Raw genomic sequence first — 22,394 nt, forward strand, 5'->3', positions numbered from 1 at the left:
AAAAGCCAAATCCCGAAAAGTCAAGATTCCAATAAACCAAAATCCCGAATGGGCAAAAATCCAGACAACCCTAATCCGAAAAAGTCAAAATCCCGTAAGTCCAAATCCTGAAAAGCCAAAATATCGAAATATAGAAATCGTTAAAAATTCGGTATATCGACTTTAGGGATTTTGGCTTTTAAATATTCTGACTTTTTAGGTTTCTGCTTTTCAGGATTTTGGTTTTTTGTAACTTTGGATATTTAGGATTTCAACCCGTTCGGGATTTGGCTTCCGAGATTTTGGCGGTCGGAATTTTGGTTTTCAGGATTTTGCCTTTTGATATCTTGATTGGGACTATATCCCGATGATTGGCAGTGATAAGGTTGTCACCGTAAGATGCAAGCACTTTTTCGGTTTTACCCAGTATTTTCGATCCTAATGGGAATTGTCTTCAATGGTCGAACAAATTATGTTTCGAGAATCTTTTTTAAGGATCGTGTAACTCATGGAGTTTCAGATCATCCTCAGCAAAAAATCACTATTACAAAAATCCTAAAAACTAATTTTAAAAACTTCAATAATTGTGAGAAAAATTCTTCAGATGAAGAAAAAGGGAAAAAGGGAAAACTACCTATTAATGAGATCTTGCTAGTCATGATTCGAAACCCCGTGAAATGAACGATCTCTAAAAAAGTTTATGGAAATACAATTTAATTAACTAGTGAAGAACATCCCCATCAGGATCGACAGCTCTTGGTAAAACAAGAAAAAAGTGCTTTCATCCTAGAGTGTTAACCTTTTTACTGACAATCATCAGAGATATCCCTCACAAATTTTGAAAACATGGACAAATTTTTGAACGAAAAAGAATTTAGGTCACAACCTTTTATAAACCAAAATCCAATTAAAGTTATTAGGATTAAAACAAAAACAGTCAATAATTAAGGCCTGAATCACACTGACCGAAGAAAATTTACTGTCATCGTAAGCATTCTAATATTTTTTCTAAAATTAAGGCTCTAGAAAAGCGTATTTCTCAACAGAATAGCATCAAATTGGGAATAGTTGGAAAGGTCTTGGAATTCCTGGCAAGTTTGAGCTAATTTCAAATGGTTTATGGTTTGTTATGAAAAACCACGATATAATTATCTCACTATTAATAAGTGACCTAATTATGTTAGTCTAAAAATGCTTTTGTGTTCCAAAACAAGGTCCGGAAAAGGTCAAAGATTAGTTGTTATGAAGCTTAACTTGACTTACGTTGGGTGCCTTCAAAAACCCCAGACACTATCTCAAACTGTTTAGTCCCTGGCTTTGCTATCATTTTGTATTATTTGATTCGCGAAGTACAAATTTGGAAAAGAGGAAATAAATTTGTGAAATATTAATTAGTTCATAAACATTTTTTTTCAATTTTGAATACATAATCTTTAAGGCAAACTGCCTATGTTTCATACCATCCTAAGCTTCATAGGGAAAATTGCTCATGCTTGATACCATTGGAAGCTTCGTAATGACTAATTTTTTTACGTTTCACAATATATATGTGACTCATTGCAACTATTTTTTAAAAGTATGGGAAAGTGGCCAGTTTTTAAAATATATTGCGGAGTCACATTTACTGAGAAACATAGGAAAAATTTAGTCATTACGAAGCTTCCAATGGTATCAAGCATGGGCACTTTCCCCTACTGACTAAATTTTTCCTGTGTTTCTGAATAAGTGTAACTCCGCAATATATTTCAAAAACTGGGCACATTCCTCTAATTTATGAAATATGAATGCGATTAGTCACATTTATTGAGAAATATAGGAAAAATTTAGTCATTAAGAAGCTTGGGATTGTACGAAGCATGGGCACTTTCCCTTTACAGCCTATTTTAATATTTTTTAAATTTTAAATTGAACAGCATTTAAATGGGAGTCGATCAGAAATTTCTGCAAGAAGTACATTCGATGAGCTAAATTATTCTTTAAAAAATTAATATTGCGAATGGATCTTGAAACATAAGTCGCTAAGGGAATTAATTAAGATTTATAGCATCTTAGCATCAAAACTAATCATAGGCTTACCCATTTCTCAATTGTAAGCCCCTGATAACATGTCACAAATAATTTATGTATCTCCGTAGATTCCTATCGCCACTCTGACTGCAGTTAATCAGTTCCTGAATGGCAAGGCAGCTGGTGGAGGAGCTCATATCCAGAAATCCGTCACCATTACCAAAGGGTAATTTTCCACCCTTCAGGGACAATCCACCCACTCAACGTCAATCGTAACTTTTTCCCCAATTCATCTTTGAGCTTCCTCTTAGCTTTAGCTCTTTTTCCTTCTTTTTTTTGTTGTATTCTACAACTGCAAAATGTGGGCGGCATTTTACACCGTGAAGTGCCTTAACACAAGGAAATTGTAAGATATATATAAATGTATTTTTTATAGGTATTTGTGAAATGTTTTCTAGTGATTTTGATTAAATGAAATCTCTCTAGCACTCGATTGAATTGGATATGTGTCTTTCTTTGATGGTACAATGACAATGACGTGGAAAATGGGTGGAATTTTCTCGAGCGTAAAAGTGGATTTCTAAAGAGCGCCAACACTCGAATTATGCGAAAGAAAATATATTTTTGTGTGTTTAATTTCGATAATGGGGTTGAATGTTTGCGGAAATGCCAAGGATGAAATAAGAAATGTTGAAAGGAATTTTTGGCAGAGGCTTTGCCATTAGTAGCACCGAAACATTTCCGTCAATGGAAAGGGAAAATACAACATTTTCAATTACGTTTTAATCCATAAGACTTTGCAACAAGGTGAGTTAAAAAATTTGCAGTGGAGTTGAATTAAAAAACAATAAATAATGTTAATATTAAGATACGTAAAAAACTTAATAATTACATTTGCATGAATAAGGAATGAAAAAAAGGTTTAATTATTTATTTGCATATCTGGCATCTCTACAGGACTGTATTTAGACAGTAGTGAGATTAATCTTTTCAATTATAGCTATTTATTGAAATCCTATTTTTAAATAAAATTGAGCTTTATCCTTGTATAATTTAGCTGCGGAAACAGATAGAGACGCTAAATTACATTATGAACTGGCTCAGAGTTCCATTTAAACATAGGAGAAAAATCCCAATTTCAAAGGAGCCCCACTTACCCTATTCCTTTAAAAATCTCATTAAAATTTTTCATGAATTATGTGACTTATTAACACTAGTTTTTCAAATGTATTACTATCATAGATAAGACAGATTCATTAAAGGAATATTGAAAAAATATAAAGTGTTCGAAGCCAGAGTGTGTCGAAACCTGAAAGCTTTCCCCTATTTAAGTATTAGCAACTCTTATGAAATTTTAAATCAGACACATCGGTGCTTGGGTTAGCGTTTGTTGGACACCGAGAAAAATTTCAATTTTATTTTTTTTATAAATCGTGTCTTTAAATTGTACTGCCTCAAAAGATAGTAGAAATAACCATCCTCTATAGACATTTTCCTTTAGAATCTACTATCTTGCAATTTTAAATTCTATTATCCTCTTTAGTTTTTACCTTGGCATCTTCTAGATTTTAATATTTGTATAGTAAATTTTACTATCCGCATAGTAGATTTTACTACCTGGATATTAGATTTTAGAATTTAATTAGAATGCAGTAAAATTTAACGGAGGATAGTAATTTGGATTGAAATGACCATCCAAGCCAGTAAAATTTACCATTCTGCTGTTCGAATGTCATCGTGGAATATCTTAGGTGACGCTTCAATGGTTCCTGATATGCTTTGTAAAGATTATAGGAATTCATGGCGCAGTTGAAGAATGCTCGACCGTCATCACAAAGAGTCCATGTTTAAATCACGGTGCGGTCTGGAAACAAGATTTTCACGAACCACAATGGTTTGAAATACAGAGCCATTAACCAGGAATCATCAAATTAACCAGGAAGGGCCTCACCCAAATAGCAATTTGAAGTAAGATTACCGTTGGATGTATGTATTCTCGATTCCAAAATCGGGTCCTATGACTGTCGTCAGAGAGTCGAATGACGGTAAGTGGGGAATAGTATGACGGTAATTACGGAAGTCATTTGGCGTCATAATAACTCTCAAATTACTCGTTCACGACTAAAATATGACGCCGACTTACAGTAACTTCTAGTGTCTCTATAAAAAATCTTCCCCTCACTGGGTATATCTGTGGGTACATCTAAACTTTAGAACTGTAAAAAAACGATAATATTACTAATTCAATCTTGAGTAATGCTGTGACCAAAATACGACGCGAATACGACTAATTTTTAAGATTCCAATTAGGAGTAATCTTTTTGACTATTTCTTGTACACCAAAATCCAGTCATTTTTGAGTCAGAGTAATTTTTTGCGGATTGGGCAAGCCCTCAAATCATGGCAAGAAATAATTAATTAATTCAAAAACGATTTCATAAATTGACTCCCAATGTTAGGCAAACTTGTATAAAGGTATGTTCATAATCCCATCAGATGCATAATCCCGAAAAGTGCATAATCCCGGGACTGAGTGTACCAAATCAAAGTGCAGCTTTGAATGGTTCGTAGTTAATTGATTAATGCAATGGAGTTAATACGTGATTATCTCACTCTAGTCCAATTTTCACTTTTTTTCGCTACGTGTCCCTACTTTTGCCTAAAAAATGCGATAACTAAGGACTTACTAAGTACTTATAAAGGACTTATTTTATTATCTTGTCTAATGCTATTAATTAAGAGCAACGACAAAGCGCCTAATTTATATAGTATCAAGCATGTGGCAAGTTAATTTTTTTTATATGGAGCTGTTTGAAGCCAATTTCCTAAATTGATCTCGGACTCAGCTCACAGTGCTCCGAGAAAAAAATTTATTTAAGCAAAAATTTAGTATATTTGTCCCCCCATACGGAAAGGTATCTTATAATACGGAAAAACTTCTCATTTTTTAGATATTTAGCGTAACGGTCGCGAGTGCAAAAAAAATCCCATATAAATTTAAATCGAAATATGAGAAAGTGGCTTCAAATTTCAGGCAACTTACCAGGGGCGTGTATAGTATTGTGCTAATAACAGCTTACATTGTGTTAGCCGGGATGTTTATGGTGGAGCCCGGTTGTTTAAAATCCTTTGTGGAGTATTTATCCTCATTTGAAGAGATTTATTTTTCATTTTTCATAAATTAAGTAACAAGATGTCACAATCATTAAAAAAGAAACTTTTCAGCAGTTTTAAATTTAAGGCATGTATTAAACTCAACTTAAAATTTATTTAGTCATCAATCGTCGTACTCAATTCTGAAGTCATGGTTTTTTAAGGTTATCCTTCTGAATGTTCAGAAACCAAAAAAAAGACTAAAATAAACAAAGTTCCACAATTATAGTAAATAGTAAGCTAGTACAACATTTATTGTTTCAATTATTTATTTTCTGCTTTCATATTTGTCACAATCCAGATATCCCTTGTTGAGGAAATTGGGGAAGAATTTAGCTAACTGTCTTAGGTCTGGTGAATTAATAACTTTTTTGTAATTTTCTTTTAAGAGAGCCATATTAGAACAGTCGAATTTATATTTCAGGGGAGCGTATAATGTCCAAAACACCAAATCTAAACAAAACAAAAAAAATAGAGAGATTATGTCATATAATTTAACATATCGTTCCTAATCCAACTAACCTAGTATTCCAACTTTAAGGATTTCCATGTGAACATCCAGCAGAGATGGTATCCGATGGGAAAAGTTCAGCTTTTTCAAAGTTTCTGTGAATTCATTGTGATAGGTTTTGATAAAATAATTTTTTGATCTAAAATTGTCTTCAATTTTACAAAAATTATGAAGAGCTGCAATTATATCACAGGCAGGGCTTCTCCATGAGCTTGTTTGGAAGTCAATCTAAAGACGATACAGAATGTTTCCATAAAGTGGTAATTCTTAGTTGTGTTAAGTTTGTTTTATCTTCATCTTAATAAAAATTTGATCCCATAAAATATTTGTAGACTCATAATGTTGTCTGATTGGCTAGAACTTGATAGAATTTTAAACTTTATCCAATCATAGAAAGAATTGTAATATTTTAGTGACTCACTTCGGTGATTGGTTAATGCTTAAAATCATTCTAAGTGGTAGCCAAACAGAGGACGACGCGGTGGTACTAAAATATTTTAGGGAATCAATCAGGGGGTGAATAAGTCTGCCACTCCCGGTACACTTTGAGTGCGATCAGTGCGATCTTGGAGACTGATCGCGCGATCAGTGCGATCAGCGTGATCTTGGAGACTGATCGCACGATCAGTGGGATCTGCGTGATCTTGGTGACTGATCGCGCGATCTTGGACTGATCGCGCGATCTGCTGATCTGCCACTCACAGTACACTTTGAGTGCGATCTTGGAGACTGATCGCGTGATCAGTGCGAGCTCGTTGACTGATCGCGCGATCAAGTAATCTCGTTGACTGATCGCGCAATCTGCCGATCTGTCACTCACGTTACACTCTCTGGCCATACTTATTCACCCCCTGGAATCAATATTGTATGTGTTTAATTGTTAACTCACAAAGGCACCATTCTGATTTTTGTTTTTGTTTTTAAGGTAGTTTGGTCTATCAAAATCTCCATGATTGAGAACGTTGAAACCAGAAGGATTTTCACTTAGTGCCTCGATGATTGATGTGTAGTAAAATGGTTCAAATTCCTTCAGTTTTTCAGCGAATTCTGAACATCCTTCCCAAGTAGCTACAACTTCCGTAAACATCTGATAAGACAATTTCAAAATTCCGGTATTTCTTAAGAAATCCAGAGTTATTACATTATCAAATTTAGAGAGATCCTTCTTCAGTTCATGATGCACAAAATAGGATACTGCATGGAACTTGCCTAAGTCCTCAAATACTTTTTTGCACTCTTCAACTGACAGACATCTTCGATATCTATCATATCCACTGGTTACCATATCTTCAATCACTAAAATATATGGGTCCAAGCCCAAATGGTAGGCCGTAGGAAGAGTCACCCTACTATCAATCTTCTTAAAAATCGCCAAAAATTCACTAATACACTCATTGTAAATCTGGTATTCTCTAATGCAAATATTTTTCCGGATCTCTATTGGCATTGACCACAGAGCCGACCTTTCAGATGCCATTATCTTAACATATGCTTTAAAAAATTCCTTCACATTAACCTTATTTGTCACCTTAACTTTAAATACCGTCGTTACTGCATCGTCGAAAACTTTAGCCAAAGGATCTATTTCACAATCCCAATCAACAGGTTTTTCTAGATTCTTCGTCGAACTCACAAAATCGTTAAAGATTTTTCCAAAGAATTCCTTTGTTAGCCAAGATGGTGTGGATCTATGAACAGTATCACTCATTTTAGTCCACCTTACGAAATCACTTTAACCTCTCAGTAGAAAAATTTAAATAGCCTTAAATCAGAAAACGCATGCTTCTTATATAAGCTTTTCGCTCGATATATGAGATCTATTAAATTTTTAATTACTCGCGTTTTTTCTAAAGTCTAATGTATTTTGTTAATAAACAAAATTTATAAAAAGAGATATTTATTTCAAAACAAGATTCCTATAATGGAAAAAGGTAACAGATGTTGATTATAAACATTTTCTAATGTTTTGTACTTATGTACAAAACATTTAATATTTTAGATAGCTGTTTAGATTTCTTTCCAATTTCTCAAGTAATTCTACTGTTTTTATTTGTAAAAGTCCTAATTTTCAGCCTTGGGAGCTAAACTCAAACCATAACGAAAAAAAAACTAGTCTAATAGTTAATAATAGATTCGAATCGTTAACATAAAATAAGATAGATATACTGATAAATTTCATTCTGAATTTTTGACTTGGTTGCGACGACAAAACCCCGGTTCACTACGCCGTATATGCCTCTAACGGCGTTATCACACTTACACATTAAAATTTTAATGTGATTCACATTAATTGTCGCTTGTGAGCGTCCAAATATGTTATTTGTGTCTTTGGGATACTTAATATTTGGGGTTTTTCTATTTATTGATAAAGATAAAGAAGTAGGGGAAACCGGGGCACCACCAAACACGGGGTACCACCAAACACTAATTTTTATTTCTAAACTGCTTGGACTATCTCGACCATTCCTTCAGTAGACAAGCATCCCTTTAGTGCCTATAAATTCCTATCGGACTTATCCTCTGATATCCAATATCCGATTAAAAAATCGCAGTGTTTGGTGGTACCCCGTGTTTGGTGGTGCCCCAGTTTCCCCTAGACTTGGCATGCAAAAATAAGTTTAAATTTACCTAAAGCATAAATATTTTTCACATTAAAAAATTAAAGAGAAAATCGCATTAATTTTTCGCATTAATGCTATAAATCAATTTATATCAAATTTTGCGGGCCAAGTCTACCTTTTTATCAACAAATAGATCAAATTTTGAATATAAAATGATTCAAACACATAAATTACACATTTAGACTCTCACCAGCGACAATTAATGTGAACCATATTAAAATTTTAATTTGCAAGTGTGATAACACAGTTATACAATCGTTTAGTTTACAGTACAAATAATAATATACGAACTTTAAAAAAGAAAAGTAAATATTTAACTAAATTCTGAAAAAAAAAACCTTATGCCCAGCGTACAATACTTTTGTTTAGTAAACATGTTTTTGACATTTCAATGAGAGTGAGTGAGATTTAGATCTAGTCATCTCGCTCATTCTTATAGAAAATTTTGAAAACGTATTTACAAACAAAAGTTATTGTGCGCTGGGCATTATTAAAGACATTTATTATTTTTTTAACCATGTTTTTTTATTTCATTTTTTTAGCTTATTATCGTATCTTTTTCCTTTCATTTAATCTGTAAATTTATTAATTAGTTCAATAGCGAATTTTCTAAAATTCTTATTAAATTTTATTTTTAAAAATTGATTTTCTGCAAGAAAGAGAATAATGCCTCCAAAAAATAATAATAAATTTATAATAAAAATAAAAATTGATTAATTCCTTAAAAAAGATGATTTTTAGGAAAACAACTTAAGAATTAGCTTACAAAGCGTTTTTAATTACTGTCAAGTGCACTAATCTGAGCGCTTTGCTATATGGATCGTTATGAATACGCTAACTAGATAAAATCCACTTAAAATAATATTTTTATTTTTATTTCCGTAATATAGTCACTACAGTAACATAATATAACTATTCAACTTTGAGAAAAAGCAAAAATAATATTTTTATCCATTAAATAAGTAAGTGTAATCGACTCATTTCAAACTTGTGCCAGCTGGGTTCTGCAATAAAAACTTTCTTGCAGTGATATTTTCACTAATGACAGTAAGTTCATTGAAAATATTTATTGTTTATATTTAAGGAACAGGGTCTTCCCGCAAGGGGATTTCTAGACATGCATTATTATTTATTTCTTGTATGGAATGAGGTTGTCAGTCTCATGCCCGTGGAATCAAATGCAGTGAAGCTAACTGGATACAATCCGAACACCTTTAACACCAGAAAAATTCCTGGTGACATAAAGGGGATTCGAACCCGGGACACTTGCATCATAGAGCGAGTGCTCTACCACTTGACCCATTAAGTGCCCATCGTCAAGAATATTCTTGTAAATTGAGTGATCCAATTAAAAGACCATTTGAGCCAATTAGCGAACAGGCGATCCACTTAGTGACCGCTAACTTATTTCAGTATTATCATTATTCTATAAATTTTCTTTAATATTTTTGATAAATTTTTGTAGAATTATGTTTCTGAATGAAACAGTGAATAATTCTATGTATTTAGAAGAAGTAAAAAGGAATTTCATCAGTCCAAAAACAAGCGTTTATGTAGCAGTCTACGGAAAACGATCCGGTCATCAAACCTTATTATACAGAAATACAAATGAATTTTGGCTGTTTCGTGCATGTTCGCCTTACCAAATTTTTGAATTTACAAAAAAAAAAACATAAAATTTCTAAAAAAAAATCGTGCCCCTAACATAGCATCAGTGCGATTTCTATATCCAAAATTCAATTTTTTTCTTTGCAATGATTTCACTGAGAAAAAAAGAGGGTGCGATTAACTTGTTTTCCTCATAACTTTAACACTTTTTAGGTGTAAAAATATATCAACATTTTTTAATGTTCATTTTACACCTTTTTAAGGGTAAAATCAACATTAAAAAAGGGTAACTTTAACCCCCAATACACCTAAAAGGGGTAATATTTACACCAATTTTGGATCAATACTGCAGGGTAAAATTAACATTTCCGGAATGTTATTTTAACTTTTTCGGATTTCTCTCAGTGTTGCAATTTTTCTGCCTGGCCCTCTGATAAAAATTCCTCCTACTCAAGCAAATATCATATGCGAGATGAGTAAAAAGTGCTTGAGCAGAAGCTAATAAATAATTTTGTTTTTGTTATAATAAGCACACGGAATTAGACATGCAAAATGGATGTTTTTGCTAGCGGAAAATGCTTGTGTAAATTGTATGATAATTGTTATCGTTGGGGAAGTACAAAAGCCACTCATCGAATGGCAAGAGAGACATCAATTAAGAGAACATGCTATGAGAACATCTAGTTTCTGCTGAATTTATTTTTACATCATTTTGTGGGATAATAATAGAAGTTTAGGAGGAGTACTTGGGTCACCGTCTGTACTTCTGCCTTGTCCACAGACATGTCCCACGTTGTCTAGTGGTTAGGATACCTGGCTCTCACCCAGGAGGCCCGGGTTCGATTCCCGGCGTGGGAATTTCTATTTTTTGCTCATCCAGTTACTCAACTTCTTAGTCTTTTTTTTCTGGGGGGCTTTTTTGTCGAGTGTCCCTTGAAGGTATTTGCCTCCCATATACAAATTTCTGGGAATATTCCAATATCTCCAACGCCAGTGCCTCTCAAGAGCCCACCCACAGTGGATTTTCATCAATCACAGAATTTTTCCCGCTGCAGGCCATTGAGAAGTTGAATTAAAAGAGTTGGTCTCAATCTGTCGCCATGGGGAGATTATGAGAGAGGAAAAAACTGAGCCCCATCGAAGGGTATCATCTTGCTAATTGGCCCTTCACGTTGGAGAAGAATGTCATTATTTTCGAGGACGTCTGAAGCAGAAAATCTACTTGACCTAAGAGAGTTGATAGCTGTTCAATTGATTATTTCGTTTCTGTTGAGAGATTTCCCTGCAGGCAATATTCACCCAGTAATAACTTGTGAGTTGTTTAACAAACTCATTTCTTTTGCCATTCTGTTGGGTGCTTGAACTTTTGGATGAGTTGGTAACTCACTCAATTGACGAGATAAGAAGGTTTCATTGGCAGATAGTGTATTATAATACTATAAACACTTTGGATCTTCAGTTGCAATATAATTAAAGACAGACGGGCTTTTAGTGTAAATTGACTATTGAAAAGATAGACAGATAGATACTAGACAAGAAACTTAAAGTTACAACTGTAGGGAGAACTGGGGCATCTTTGAAATTGGATTTTTTTTTTCCTATTTTTAAATGGAATTGAACCTTATCATAACGTAATTTAGCTTCTCTGGCGTGGCAGTACATTAATGGTTTCGAGGACATTGCCCAATATGTTTCTCCATTTCTTTCGGATTTCTCGACCCCTCCGGATTTAACTCATACAGTTTCCTGGGCATTTTCTCCTCTGGCATATGGAAAACTTGATCAAGCCAGCTCAATTTTCTCGCCAGGATATAGGCCACAATATCGGCCTCTCCATAAAGCTCCTCCAGTTTGTAGTTCATCCTTGTTCGGAATTCTTTGACACGGTGAAAACTTTTGGACACTGACCAAAATATTGGAACAAGTTTTCCTTGGAACAAATTTTTTTGGAATCCATTTGCACCTAGAAAAGATGCTCCCTCCGTTCCGAAATAAGTCGTACGTTTGACAAAAAATTAGGGATTAAGGAATGGTTTCAAAGAATGTTTTTGTTATTTATAAATATCTTACGTATGAACTATCCTCCATGTTCAGGGATAATATGGGGATCTTACGACGATGGTAAGTTGAGGAATCCATATGTTGAAGTTGTTAATTTTTCGCGTTTTTTTCAAAGAGCTCCGGTAGATAGTTAATTACTAAAATATGGACTGTGATTAACATTACAGGATAGAATTTGTTCTAAATTTTTAGTATGCATAAGTAGAATTCAACAGTTATTACCGATATAACATTTTTTATTGCTAAAATTTTGCAGAATGAGCAGTAAAAAGAACATTTTTTTATGTGTACGAATATCTGGGTGCTAAATGGTTAGAGATAGGGACTTTCGACCTTCGCCAGACAGGGTCACAGGGTCAACTTATGGGGGGAGGGTCCCCCGAAGGTCGCAAGTCTCTATCTCTCATCACTTTGCATTTAATTTAGATTGAAATTAAAACGCAAAAAATAAGACATTTTTAAGACATTCGTTCCTCAACTTACCATCAAGACTGGACCCAAATTTTAGTGCTGAACATTAACAATAGTTCGTTACAAGAGATAATTGTTGATACACAAAACATTTACCAACAAACTTTTCCTTAATCCCAATTTTTCCCAAACGTACGACTTATTTCGGAACGGAGGGAGTATTTTTTTGTTCCAATAAGTTTTCTTTATTTTGTTATGAAATACAGTTACAATTTTGTTAGAGTTTTCTTTTGGAACCGTTTTGATACAGTGGAATGTCTACAAATTCGAGTTGATTTCGTTTTATACAAATTAGTTCCTGAAATTTGGAACAGAATTTGTTGCACTCGGCTCTTTTGTTCCCACTATCAGGAAAAAATTGGTACATATTTTTTATAACAATATTATTCCTACATCTGTAACATATTTGTTCCAAAAATTTTCGGTGTCCGTGGACGAGGTAATTTTTGGAACGAAATTGTTACTCATATGGGGAATCTTTTTGTTCCCATTGTCGGGAACAAATCTGTGTAAGTGATTTCGTCTTACAGTTAAGGCCTATACATCAGTCGAAATGGATTTCGGTGGCGAAAGTTCATAAGGAACATGAAATAAAAATCAACTTAAGAGTGTTTTATACAGACACGTGCATGACGAAATCATATGCGAGTGCTGGCAGCAGGAGGGATAGGGAATCTCGAATTAAAAAAGTGAAACCATGTAGCACGAAAATTGCCACAGATTTGGCGTCCTCTTCGCTTCGGTGACGGGTGACTGAGTGTGAAAGGAGGGATACGATTTTATAGACGAGCTATTTATTCGTCAAATTCGTTACTAATATTGGGTATCTTTTTGTTCCTCCTAGAAGGTACAAATTTGTTCCAAAAATTTTCGATGTTCGCGGAAGAGCTACATTTTGGAACAAATTCGTTAGTAATATTGGGTATCTTTTTGAGTCTCGTAAAATGAACAAGATTATGCCAAAAATTATGGTGTCCGTGGACGAGCTAATTTTTGGAACAAATATGTGCAGAATTTTTTCACCGTGTACAAAGATCCACAATTGTTTTGTCTATCTAAACGACATAACGTTAAAGCCCATTTTGTTTCAGAAATATGCGAAAAGTCGTATATCAATGTAGCCACATAGCTTAAAGTAGCCCCACCTCCCCCTATATTACCTGGATAATAAATAATTACGTCAATTTAATATATCAATGCTCTTAAAAATAAATTTATTAATTAAACGAAACTTAATACCATGTTGAAGAGACCTATTAGAAGAAAGCCCCCATGCTTCGTACAATCCCAAGCTTCGTAATGACTAAAATTTTCCTATGTTTCTGAATAAATGTGATTCTGTTTTTTGAAGGTTTTGAAATATGAATGCGATGAGTGACATTTATTGAGAAAGATAGGAAAAAACTTGGGATCGTACTGGTAGTGGGATAGTAATGGGTAGTAGTAGTGGAAACTAGGGATCGTAGTAGGAATTTTGAATAAACATTTAAATTTTAAATATTAAATTCAATTGAATTTGCATAATCAAAAAATCTATTACTATAACTGAAGGTCATGGTAATTATTTTTGAATTGCTTCATACGGGGGCCCCTGACACCGCTGAGAAATATCTCTCATCGTTTGAGCTGTAGTTCTAGTTTTGAATGAATAAAGTTTAGTGATGACATCTTCCTCAAACTCATATAAAATTAATATTTCTAACAGAAATTTCGGCAGAAGGTACATATTTCCATGCAACTGACCTTCTGAAAATTCAAATTTCACATCTTAAAAATTTATTTTTATTTATAATTTATTTATTAGCCATTCCAGTTCTGCTACATTAACTGAAATATATCATTGAGTTTATTTTGAAATCAATAGCCAAAATGAAGCTTTCGAATTATGCCATTTCGGCCTATAAATATTTTATTAAATAAAAAGCTTTTTTCTGCTTAAATTTGCAATAACTTTTAAATTACCTTTTGTAAATGTAATTTTAAATATTGAATTTAGCATTGAATCCATTAATGTGAAAAAGAACATTGTGTATTTGTAACATGTGCAGTGCACAAATATTGTTCGTGATTGAATTCAATTGCATGTTTCAAATTGAATAGTGAATTAATTTTTAAATATTTAAAATAAAATCAATTGTGAAATCTCTTTTATTTTATTCTACTTCACAGCAGAATCTTTCACGTGGGACTTTTGTGAGTAGCATGAGAGCTCTTGTGAAAGGCAATCTTCCCTCAAAAGCATTCACCATCTGATAAGCACGAAAAGGCATTTAAGTAGATGAGAATATTTTTGGGTAGATTCATACATGAAGCCACTCGAAAATTGTGATATATGGGGATTGAAAGTTCATCTGATCATACCCTCCACGAAGGGGTTTTAACAAAAAAAGGTTCTCTGGGACTATAAAATTTCTCAGAAGAGGAAGGATATTTCCTGGGTGCTATTTCTCTTCCAAAATTGAACAGATTACGTGTTGTGAAATTTTGCAAAATTATGCAAGAAACTTCTTCCTCAGTGACTTCCGTAGGGATAGAAGGGACTATTTGGACTAAAGATAGTTTTCCTGTTGAAGCTCAAATGGAAATTTGTTTTAAATTTCCTGATAATTTTGATAAACTTTGATTTTCCTGTGCATAGTGTAAAGTGATATAATTCGGAATTAGTGTTACAAGATGGACAATTCGCCGGTACAAGTTGGACATGGCTATTTTCTTGATAAATACAGTACAAAATTTGTTTTTAAGCACAAGGAACTAAACTATAAAACTAAAGTTTTGAAAATATACAAATAAAAATGAAGTACTAAATTTATCAAGACAAAAAGAGCTGTCCAAATTGTACCATTGTCCAACTTGTACCACTTTACCCTACAAATTTTAAAGAGGTGTGGTGTTTTTTTATTTATTGACTTTTGTGAGTGATTAATATCACTGCAATTTGAAGATTTGTTAGCAAGAAAGAAAATTTGGTTAATAAATATCTCCGGCATTTCTTTTAAATCAGGAAAATATCATGAAATCAAAATTCACATACCTTTCTTTCTCACACGTTTATAGCATATGTCCATCTCATTCTTTCGCGCGCGATTGAGTTAATTTAAATTTGTTGTGATGTCAAAAATAAGAAGAAGATGCCGAAAGAGTGAGAAAAACATAAAATGGATTTGAGAAAAAAAGGTTTGCGAATTTTGACTTCACGAAACTTTCCTAATCGAAATTATTTTGATCAGTTAGTAAATGATTTTCATTTGTAAAAAAAATCAAAAACAAAATAGTGAATATTTTATGCAAAATTACCAGTAAAAGCAGATAATTTTGTTCAGTAAATAATCAATTTGAGTCAGTAAAAATTGATTTTAGGCCGTAAAGTAATCAAGTCTCAGCAAAAAATTATGAATTCTAAATTTATGAAGAATTAAAATGTATGAGAAAAATTTCATGAAATAAAAATTCACATCTCTTTCTTTCTCATTTTTATGTATAAGTCAATTCTATTCTTTCACGTTAAAATTTGAATTTAACTAAATTAGATTTATTGTAATGTTCAAAATAAGAAAAAAAGAGGCCAAAATAGTGGGACAGACTTATGAAAAACATTAGAGAAAGAAAACGTTGTGAATTTTAATTTCATTAAATGTACAGGATAGAGAAAATCAATTTTGATTAGTAAATCGAATTTGGACATTAAAGCAGTCAATTTTGTTCAGTAATGGCTCCTGCACATCTTTTAGACTAGGAAAATTTCATGAAATTAAAAAATTTTTCTAAATTCCCTCAAAAATCTTTTGCATTATGTCGATCTCATTTTCTCACGTTCAAAATTTGATGGATCGAAATTGGATTTTTGTGTAATTCAAGTGAAGAAGATGAGTCCAAAATAGTGGGACAAACTTTTGGAAAACATTTGACAAAGAAAGGGATGTGAATTTTGATTTCGTAAGATGCGTTGGATCCAAAGGAAATGAGTTTTGTTAGTGTCTCCGTAACATATTTTAGATCACGAAAATTTCATGAAATCAAAATTCACATCCCTTTCTTTCTTAATATTTCCGCTTATGTTTACTGTTTCTCACTCTTCTTCTTCTTTTCCACGCTACAACAAATTCAGTTTAGTTCAATCCAATTTTGATTGCTAATGGCTCGGGAACATCTTTTAGATCAAGAAAATTTCATGAAGTTGAATTTCGTATCCATTTCTTTCTCACATGTTTTGCATATGTCTATCTCATTCTCTCACACTCTTCTTCTTCTCTTAAACATCATTCCAAATTCAATTTAGCTCAATCGAATTTGGTATGCGAAAGAATGAGACAGTCATATGCAAAACATGTGAGAAAGAAAAGGTTTCGTATTTCTACTTCATGAAATTTTCCTGATCTAAAAGGTGTGCCGGAGCCATAAAAAATGAAATAGATATATGGAAAAATATTTGATAATGAATCTGGCACATCTTTTAGACCAGGAAATTTTTTTTTAAACCAAAATTCGCATCCCTCTCTTTTTCAAACGTTTCACATATGTCTATCTCACTCTTTGACTTTCAAAATTATATTGAACTAAATTGAATTTTTTATGACATTTAAAGGAAGAAATAGAGTTCAAAAGGGTGAGATAGGCATATGCAAAACTTTTGAGAAAGAAAGGACTGTTAACTTCGATTACATGAAATTTTCCTGATTTAAAAGCTGTGCCAGAACCATAAAGAAAGATGTATGAATTTTGATTTCACTAGATTTTTCCTGATCTAAAACGTGTGTCGGAGGAATAAGAAAATATTTTTTTAGTAGATCAACGATTTCGAACTTTATGCCTCCGTACACCTTTTATCGGGAAAATTTCATGAAGTTGAAATTCGACTCTCTTTCTTTCTCATACGCTTTGCATATGTCTATCTCATTCTCTCGTACTCTTCTTCTTCTTTTAAACATCACACCAAATTCAATTTAGCTCAATCGAATTTAAGGAGCAAAAGAATAAGACAGACATTGCAAAATGTGTGAGAAAGAATGGGATGCGAATTTCGACTTGACGAAATGTTTCTGTTCTAAAAGGTGTGCCGGATCCATTAAGAAATACAATTAAGGAAATCAATTTTGATCAGTGACGATAGACAATAAATTTTGGTTTTTTATGGCCTCTACACACTAGTAGAAATTTCTTTAAAAAATGCCTTTTTAAAGAAAATTTCCCCTATCCTTGTAGGCAGAAACGTCAGAATTTTTTTTAAAAAAGGCAATTTTTGACGAAAATTGTTTCTAGTGGGTAGACACCATTAATAAAATCAATTTTAGCCATTGAATTATTTGTTTAATAGCTCCGGCTCATCTTTTAAATCAGGAAATTTTTATTTAATTAGAATTCACATTCTGTTCTCTTTCAAACGTTATGCATATCTCTATCTCACTTTTTCTCATTCAAAATTGGTTTGAACTAAATTGAAATTGGCATGATGTTCAAAAGAAGAAGAGTGCGAAAGAGTAGGATGGATTTGCCAAAACAATTTGAGAAGAAAAGCATGTGAATTTCGATTTCATAAAATTTTCCTGATCTAAATCGATTTTAGCTAAAATTCAGATTCCTTTTTCTTGAATGGTTTGTAATGCATATGGCTATCCTACTCTTTCGCACTCTTCTTCTTATTTTGAACATCAAACTAAATTAAATTTAGCTCAGTCGCGAATTTTGATTTAATTAAATTTTACCGATAGATTTTTTTTAAATTTTACTGATTCAGTGTATAAAAATTACCAACCAAATTAGTTCTTATTTTGAATTGGGTTGAACCCAATTTGAACTTGCTTCGCTTGTTATTATTGATCGCTTGTTGTCCTCCGGCCCTGCTTATCCCTACCCTAAAATTCTAACCAGGAAATGTTATGCATAATATTGTGGTCTGCAATATTATTTGCAAAGCAATAAAATTTCGTGAAATACAACCATCAGCGATGAAAACCAACATACTGACGAAGTGGTCAGGTTAATAAATTGTCAGGAGTGGCTGTAATACTGAATGCATATTTAATTAGTTGGAATGACGGAAATTGCAATGGGTGGAATTGGAGGAAGAACAGGAAGAACTCTTGTTTTTTGAACACGGGAATATTGTGTGAAAATATTTAATGAATTTTCACCATTGCCAAGTCTTTATAAATTTTAAAGTGAAATTTATTGTCAATATGGATTTCACTCCATAACCACCAAATATTGTCAACTGTTTTGCAAAATACTTGTTATGCTGTGCAAACAGAAGTACATTCCTCCATTGGAATGCAAACAGTTTTAAATCACAGCCCGTACAAACCCACTTTTCAGCTCTGGAGTGTCCTGACGAGTATTTTGCCCAACCTAGATGCGGTTCGAAGGACCAGAGATGCATGGTGGAATGGGGAGAATTGAGATTGCATATTGCCATACAAAGTTCTGTGGTACAGGAGAGGATGGACTGTGTGCCCTGTAATCTAATGTAGTGTCTAGCCTTGGGTTTACATTTGGGCTTGGAGGGTATTTCTACCAGTGACTCTTCCATCCCACATTCATTCAAAATACATAAAGTCTCCATGCCACCAAAACCCTAAAGCTCGGGAAAATGTGGAAAAGTGAATGTGAATGAATGTGAAATACGCGACAAACTTTATGCTGAGACATAATATAGTCACCACAGAATCTCTATTGTAATCCCAGTTTAGCCGTGGACTGCAACTGAAGGTGCATCGTCCACAGAAAAGATCCATCTGCCCCGAGAGACAAGTAATTCTGTTGCTCGATGGAGCGAAATTATAGCGGAAATTGAATTGGAATTGATAATATAAGGATCAAATAAGATAGAGGAGGTATAACAGACTTTATTTCATTCCATCCAGCCATCAATAGAGCTTGTTTTCTTATTTTTTTTTATCACGATGGAAGAAGACGTAATATTTTGTTGGAAAACAAAATTGAATATTAGATTTCAAATTTTTTCCAAGAAAATGCATTGAATATTTTGATCTTAAAAGCAATGACTTTGCATATTAAAGTCTGCATGCTTTTCTGAATGCTCATTTTTCGTTTGAACCTCAATATCGAGGTTAAAAAACAATCTGAGAGAAAAGTTGTACATGGGCAAAAATGTAGCTGATTAAATTCTCTATCAAACCCATAAAACAGATTGTTAGGGACAGTCCTAGTTTTCGAGATACTTTTAATCAAAGTTGCTAAAAAGTTCGATTTTTCCATGTCTTTTGACATTTATGATACTACAGCGCCCCTGGTGTCAGTTGTACGAACTTCATCTGTTCAGAGGATTTATCGGGCATATAAAGGAGAACAAATTATTCCCTAGTGAGAAATAAATCGGTTCAGCAGAATCGGAGGCATCCAAGTATCAAAATCAATATAGGCACCCAAGTATCAAAAAACGGAAAAAACGGTTTTTCCTAAATACCAGGTGCAAAATCCAAATGAAATCAAAATGATAAGTATTTTCGTAAATCATTTGACCCTAGCAATAGAAAAAATAGCATGAGAACCCAGGGACAAAAAAAAAGTTTAAAATTGTTGCACAGTGTTATTATTATGTCTCTAACCATATTCGGGAAACGTGCTAAATTTACCAGAGCTTGCAATATCGGACAGTTCTTTTATAAATGGACTTTATTGCACAATTGGGTTTGTACAATGGCAAAAGACCAAAAGAGTGTCACCTCAGCGAACAAACCGATGCCGTAGAAAAGATCTTTGTAAGAGTTTCAAAAGTACGTAGATTTAGGAAACTTGGTGTCCGGTATAGCATACCAAGAAATATGTATATTTTTATTCAATTTTAAGAATAATTTAAAAGTAAACTAATCTGATAAACTACTTTTTAAAGTTCTATAGTGAACATCGTAGATAAAATAAACAAAACATTTCAGTTAGATTTCAAATTATAATTTCGAGGTTTATGTCCAATATGTCCGAAATTTGGCACAGTTCGCCCAATTCTAAATTTTAACTCAAATTTAATTGTTATATAAATTTATATTACAATCTGTGAGAAGAAAAAGACTGGAGACTTGTCTCAAGGGGCATTTGATATCTAAATAATGTATGTCTCAAATGTAATCAATATATTTTCAAACTAATTGTATATTATCTGAAAATTATATGCATTACTTACCAGAAAAATAACTTATCCAAAAGATGTATTGAAAATATCAGTTATTTTCTATTAATAAGAATAATACATTTTATTTGATAAAGTACAGTTAATATATTGGTATTTCCCCTTAAAATTACGACTAAATGTTTTTAGATCCATAAACAAGTTATAATATGATCTATTTTTGAGTAAAAATATGTAAATTTAAGTAGAAAAATATCGAAAGCATATTTATCTTACATATTCTTGCTGTTATGTTAACATAATGTCGTGAAATTGTATGAACATTATGTTCTGATATTTTTTAGTTATACATTTGTTCCATAAAAGACACAAGTTATATACAACTTGTGTTCTTTTTGTATGAGGCTGCCAAATTATCAAATTCTGCTTTAAGTGACAGCTGTGTATGATAGCTCTCTGCTTTAAAGATACACATCGTTCACCTCCGACTCAGAAGACTAACCTCATCAGTCTTGTGTAATTCATAATAACGTTAGACTCTTTATCCGCGGAACCGAATCGTCTTACAAATCTAAGTTTTATTTTCAAAACTTGTAATGGATTATTCCTTCTCAAGGTTTCTCAAGGTCAAAGTTAAAAAAGCTCTAAGGAGTGTATTTACCAACCGATTTTGACGAGTCTGGACTTGTCTGAAAGGTTTTGGAATCCTTAACAAATCATAATTCATTTTCAATTTCAATAGGGTAAGTGAGCCAAATTTCGGCATAGTTGCATGCAAGCGTCAAAGTCTCAGGTTTGAAATGTAATATTTTAAATACAAATTGTTTTTTTTTTATTCTTTCTTCTCTAAGAGTGTTGCTTGGAACCTTGTAAAGAATTTACCGTATTTATTTTCTATAAAATCATTCTTAATACATTTTAAAATGGATAAAAATGTAAACATAGCTTTGGTGCTCTATTTCGGCCACCTTCATTCTCATAGTTCTTGCACTTCGGGAATTCTTCCAATGCCTTTTTCACGTCATCTCGTTTACCGAAGCTACATTTTTTGTTATTCTTTTGCATTGTATAATCTCTAAAGTAGTACGTAAAATCTAAAAGTTCATGGAAATTCGAGGAACAAAAAAGGTGGCTGGAATTGCAAGCTGGCCGGAATTTGGCACACTTACCCTAGAATTCTTCTTTTGAAAGTTATTGAACAAGACTTCTGTTCGCTTGGTAGCGTACTCTCAAGAAATTTTATGTTTGTGCACAGAGAACGACAATCAGAACAAGTGATTCCCAACCGACAAATTTAATTTAGGCTTGAACTGGGGGCCTTTCGCTATCTAGGCGAATGCTCTACTAACTGAGCTATGGGGGCACTGGCTTTGATTGTCTTTGCCACTGATCTCAATCAATTGCCATGTGCACTTCAACTCGTTTTCGACTCCCTACGAGCCTTGAGAACAGTATGATGCGTACAAGTTCCATCAGGCCATATTTTCCATGGGCTCCAATCGCTTCTAGGACTCTTGGTACTGTCTTTGTGACTACTAAAAGTAGCGTGGCGCTCTCCTAATTGGCTTAAGGGATTCTAAAAGAATTTCAAGACAAAATATCCATTATAAGTCTTTAAAGAGGGTGATTTAAAGTGCCCTTAGGTACTTGTCCTATCACACGCGTTAAACCACTAACACCTCAATCACTATGTCGGGCATTCCGCAAAGATGGGAAGCTTTGTCATCCTTTAGTTAATTTTTTAAGAAACTTTCCATGAAAGTTTCTTCAGGAAACTTTGTCTAAATTTAAGAAGAACTTCTTGCTGATATACTGCTCTATTTCCTGTGTCACTTCCAAAGCTCCTGAGTGCGCTTTGTGACTTTGTATCAATTTGAAAGGAGATCATGTGTGATTCCCC

The 22,394-nt window shown here is 33.2% G+C and overlaps 3 protein-coding genes and 1 non-coding gene across 4 annotated transcripts in view; 3 read left to right on the top strand and 1 right to left on the bottom strand.

The window, feature by feature from the left end:
- LOC129800679 (uncharacterized) overlaps nucleotides 1-2,489 on the top strand; it is a 28,084-nt gene extending 25,595 nt beyond the window's left edge. Inside the window, exon 6 of the mRNA XM_055845261.1 lies at nucleotides 2,115-2,489. Within this exon, the coding sequence (XP_055701236.1) occupies nucleotides 2,115-2,216 (102 nt within the window). The 3' untranslated portion in view covers nucleotides 2,217-2,489. The remainder of the gene's footprint in view (nucleotides 1-2,114) is intronic.
- Nucleotides 1-22,394, top strand: part of LOC129800690 (homeobox protein LOX10-like) — a 242,167-nt gene that overhangs the window by 112,590 nt on the left and 107,183 nt on the right. The gene's annotated exons all lie outside the window — the stretch shown is intronic.
- Nucleotides 6,531-7,358, bottom strand: LOC129801117 (uncharacterized). The gene has a single exon (XM_055845881.1). The coding sequence runs from the start codon at nucleotides 7,356-7,358 to the stop codon at nucleotides 6,531-6,533; it is 828 nt and encodes a 275-aa protein (XP_055701856.1).
- Trnae-cuc (transfer RNA glutamic acid (anticodon CUC)) lies at nucleotides 10,666-10,737 on the top strand. The gene has a single exon. It is a non-coding gene; the product is annotated as a tRNA-Glu (tRNA).

The sequence above is a fragment of the Phlebotomus papatasi genome, chromosome 2 (assembly GCF_024763615.1).
Source record: "Phlebotomus papatasi isolate M1 chromosome 2, Ppap_2.1, whole genome shotgun sequence".
Lineage (NCBI taxonomy): Eukaryota > Metazoa > Arthropoda > Insecta > Diptera > Psychodidae > Phlebotomus > Phlebotomus papatasi.